This window comes from Octopus bimaculoides, chromosome 20, assembly GCF_001194135.2.
Source record: "Octopus bimaculoides isolate UCB-OBI-ISO-001 chromosome 20, ASM119413v2, whole genome shotgun sequence".
NCBI lineage: Eukaryota > Metazoa > Mollusca > Cephalopoda > Octopoda > Octopodidae > Octopus > Octopus bimaculoides.
In genome coordinates this window covers 44,717,389-44,722,327 of record NC_069000.1, presented here as the reverse complement: position 1 = coordinate 44,722,327, position 4,939 = coordinate 44,717,389, and the positions used below count along the sequence as shown (strand labels likewise).

The 4,939-nt window shown below is 35.6% G+C and overlaps 1 protein-coding gene across 1 annotated transcript in view; it reads left to right on the top strand.

Moving 5' to 3' along the window:
- The window catches only part of LOC106870399 (neurogenic locus notch homolog protein 1), a 57,523-nt gene that overhangs the window by 33,437 nt on the left and 19,147 nt on the right, over positions 1 to 4,939 (top strand). Inside the window, exons 23-25 of the mRNA XM_052974983.1 lie at positions 1,415 to 1,525; positions 2,453 to 2,563; positions 3,750 to 3,860. Coding sequence (XP_052830943.1) covers positions 1,415 to 1,525; positions 2,453 to 2,563; positions 3,750 to 3,860 — 333 coding nt within the window. The remainder of the gene's footprint in view (positions 1 to 1,414; positions 1,526 to 2,452; positions 2,564 to 3,749; positions 3,861 to 4,939) is intronic.

Genomic DNA, 4,939 nt, shown 5'->3' with positions numbered 1-4,939 from the left:
TATACATACATATATATACACATATTTATCTCCTGCTCTCTCTTTTTTTCTCTCTCTATGTATATGTATATATATATATAATGATTCACAATCAAAGGTGAAGAAATGGCATACTCTAAATGAATAAGGTGAGGTAATCCAATGGTTGAAAGAAATCCACGAATTAGGTACTCCAAATAAGTTGGAAGGACAGGGGTGCGTGTTTGTGTACAGTAAATAGTTAATTTAAAAAAAACGGAGAATAAGACAAGAAAAAAAATCAACAGAGAAGGAAAAGAGTGGTTGTTTTACATTTTGAGCATAGCTCTTCTTCAGTAACAGGAAACAAGAAAATCCAAAGGAAAAAGAAGACGGAAGAAAAAAATCGCCAACACTCCCCATGTAGTTACATTATATATATATATATATATATATATATATATATATGCATGTACATGCATACATAAATACACATGTACACATGTATATCTTTCTCCCATACATGACAAACATACACTATTGGCAATGTTAGAGCACAAGGGGAAAATCTTCCCTGTATTTGTTCCAATTCCTTGTGTCGTGAGTTCAAATGCCACCATGGCCTACTCAGATGGAAAACTTAATTTATCATTTCATTTAACACCACCACCAGGCACCCTGGGTACCTCTGGCAGAATCCATTGTTCTGGAAGCATTACAACAAAGCCTCCAGTTTCAGGATCCCCTTAAAATCCCCTTTCAACACTCACTAGCCTTGGAGTTTAGTTTAAGCCCTTCACTTCTTATGAGTCATAAGTCATCAAGGACTTTTCCCCACTGTCCTTAACTCTGGGCCATCTTTACTGTTTCTTTCCAGTTGGAAGACTTGTACCCTCCTTTTGGATTTTGCTATACTTCATCATGTTTCCCACCAGGAAAAGCCTTCCTCTCTTAAGCAAGGTGTAGCAAGATTCTAAAGTCAGGGGGAACAAGCACATAAATAAAAGGTGCCGTGACACATACCAAATGATTTTTAAACTCATTGATTACACATTTTATAACACATTTGAAAAATGTGCCTGGTGGGTGTGGTCACTCCCCTTGCTATTTCGTATGTTGGGCTGTTTGGCTTTATGCAAACCTATTTTTACTTCTGGAAAAAGGTGTTTCATGATAGTCTGGCCTTTATCCTTTGCCTTTTCCCACATGGAAGTCCTTACAAGGAGCTTCTACTCTGCCAGAAATAGCACCCAGTATCATTGAAGCAAACAAGCTACCACATCACAACACAGACTCAACCTTGTGGTGACATCTTGTCAAGAACTTAATAAAGCTACCCTTTCCATCTGACAAAAAAAAATATATAAAAAATACAATTTGGAGCTAAAATTTTCCTGTGATCTCATGTGAATAATCTCAAGATAATATGTCTTCTGCCTTTTTGTGTATTTTTCAGATAATCCCTGTTTTTCATCCCCATGCAGAAACAGAGGTGCCTGTACTAGTATGAACACCACTTACACTTGCTCATGTACTTCAGGTTATATTGGAAAGCAATGTACAGTGTGTAAGTATATAAACAACAAGCATTTCATCAACCTTTGATGGTTTTCTACAATTGTCTTAAAGACATTGGTAAAATGGTAGAACTTAGAATTATAATAACAAAGTAACTAATTACCATTATCATTATCGTTGTTTTTTTCTTTGCAATGCCACTGGTGCCAAAAGGTGGCGAGCTGACAGAAAGGTTATTCTTCACTGGCAATGTTTGTGTAAGTGAAAATTAGACAAATCCTGATATTAAAGATTATCTAAAAACCATCAACTGTTCATGAACATGACCACCACCACCACCATCATGGTCATCATTTAACATCTGCCTACTATGCTGATATGGGTTAGACGGTTTGACAGGAGTTGGTTAGGTTGAAGACTGTACCATGCTTCACTGTCTGTTTTTGGCCCGGTTTTTAAAGCTGGATGCTCTTCCTAAAACCAAACGCTCTGCAGAGTTGGCTTTTAATTGCCAACAAATTCATTGAACTTGAATTTTTTTTAAGAAAAGGTCCTAAGGCCCACAGGGAGCACCTTAGTAGTCCCCTTATTGATTGTGATTCCCATATTTATCAACACATGGTGAATATAAAAGATCTGAAAGGGAATCACTAATAATGAATATATAATTTGAGGATTCTTTTTCCATCATAAATATTCCTGTTAAAAGAAGATACCTAATATTGTAAGCATAAGGAATCGTTAAAAAAATTCTCGTTAATGCAAATTAGTTGTTCTTCCAGTCTGTTTGCATATGTCCACTCCTTTCTGATTAGAAAGTTAATGAATGATTTAACCAATATAATTTTTAACATAAAACTACATTAGACATTATAAGTACAAGTCTGGGACATAAAAGAGAAAGACATACTTTCAAATAACATTTTTCTTTGTAAGACATTACAAGAACATATCTTTTCTTCTTATTATTTTCCAGATAATGCTTGTTTTTCTAACCCATGCCAAAATAATGGACTGTGTATCAACAGAGGCAGAAAATACTACTGCAGTTGTGAAATAGGTTATTCAGGAGATCTCTGCCAAACATGTGAGTACACATCAAATTGTTTAAGTATCGTATAGCATTGAAACATCTGTCAAAACACTCGGCCAACTCATTATCATAGACATTATTTGTACAAGCACAATGCAAACATCAACAAAATTTAGTGAATAAAAATCAAGGAAAGCCATAGCATAAACAAAATCAACCTGTTTTACTTATTCACAAGCAAATATCAACAAAGTCAGCCTCTAGTTCTTAATCACAACATAAAAGTACCAACAATTATCCTATCTAGTAACATAACAACATTAATAACATAAACAACCAAGGGTACCTAATAGCACCACAGCAATAACAAAGACAATTTAGAGTACCAAATCACAGCACAACATTAAGATAGACAATCTGTAGTACTCTGTCACATTATAACATCAACAAAGACCACCTATAGCATCCTGCTGCAAGACTTCATCATCAAAGACAGCCTATAGCACCTTATCACCACACATCATCAACATCAACAAAGACTGCCTATAGTACCTTGTCTCAACAAGGTACAACATCAATAAAGTCAGCTTTAGGTACCTAGCTACATTACACTACAAACACCAACAGATGTCGGTGAAACAGCTTACTTACCATTTTGGCAGGCACAGTGATAGAACTCTTCACATACCCCATTAATTATAAGGTATCAATACGTCTTTCAAAGCCAATAATACCCAGGGTCACTACTTCTTGCAAGAATATCATGGTTTCGGTTATGGTTTGTGTCTTAACTCACCTTTGAAAACTGCACAAACTAAGAAAATTCACAGCGACAATGCTCTTCTCAATACATGTTACGTACCAGTTAAGACAATCTTTTTCACTTCCCGCACGGATGGTAAGCCAGGAATCATACTCAAATAATTTTCAGTTCCCTTTTTTGATCATTCCAAGTGCTCCTACAATCACTGGTATTGTAACCGTCTTGAGATGCCACATCTTTCAATTTCAATTAGAAAATCTATATTATTATTATTATTATTATTATTATTATTATTATTATTATTATTATTATTATTATTATAGTTTCTAATCTAGGCACATAACCAAATATTGGGGAATGGGGTCAGTTTGTCCATCGACCCCAGAACTTGACTGAATGCCTGCATTTGTCCTTATATTATGTGTATTTATTTTTTCTTTTCTTCTTCATAGTATTTTGTATTTCTTTTCTTTCCAGTTGACTCTTGTTATTCAAACCCCTGCAAAAACCGAGGTATCTGTAATAACAATGGGGACATGTTCAACTGTAGCTGTTATGATGGATTCACCGGTAGAACATGTAACCAATGTAAGTAATTAATGAAATCTCATAGTTTCTGATTAGAAATATATGCCAGAATTATTAGAATGGATCCTGGTCATTTTGATTATTATCATTACAAAAATCATTCCTTGATCATCATCATCATCATAGTTGTCGTCATCATCATCGTCAGCATCATCATCACTTTCATTGTCATCCTTTAACATTCGTTTTCCCTACTGGCATGGCTAGATGGTTTGACTGGAGCCAGGAAGCTAAAGAGCTGTACGAAGCTCCAGTCTGATTTTGCTTAGTTTCTATGTCTGGATGTCCTTCCTGATTCCGACCACTTTGCAGTGTATGCTGGGTGCTTTTAACGTGCCACCAACATGAGCGCCTTTATTATGTGACACCGGCATGAGTGCTCTTTATGTGCCACTGTTACAAGACTCTTGCATACCAGTCTTTTTCATCAGGGGGAACAGCCTTAACACTTCTACATCTAGGGTCTTCTGCTGGATTTGTACATTATCCATAGGGTGCCACCCGGACACCTGACGTAGATAATAAATATGAGGTTCTTAATAGATAGACTGATTATATGATGTTGGGAAGTACTAGGACAAGATATATTTTAAAAAAAGCTCAATAAAAATGCTATAAAAGAATGGAATTCGCTCTGATAGTGCTCTTTGAAAAAATATTTACAGAATCCGTTATTTTCTGTACTTCTTTTAAGCATGGTTTCCCTGGTATCATGTCTATAAATTTTTCTATTTATTCTGTCTTTCAATCTATCTATCTATCTACCTATCTGTCTTTATGTCTGTCTGTCTATCTGTCTCTGTCTGCTTGTCTATCTATCTATCTATCTATCTATCCATTCCTCTATCTATCTATCTATCCGTCTGTCTGTCTGTCTGTCTATCTCTCTCTCTTTCACTCTCTCTCTCTGTGTGTCTATCTATCTATCTATCTATCTATCTATCTATCTATCCGTCTGTCTGTCTGTCTATCTCTCTCTCACTCTCTCTCTCTCTCTCTGTCTATCTATCTATCTATCTATCTATCTATCTATCATCAGCAGCAGCAGCATCGTTTAATGTCCATCTTCCACATGATAC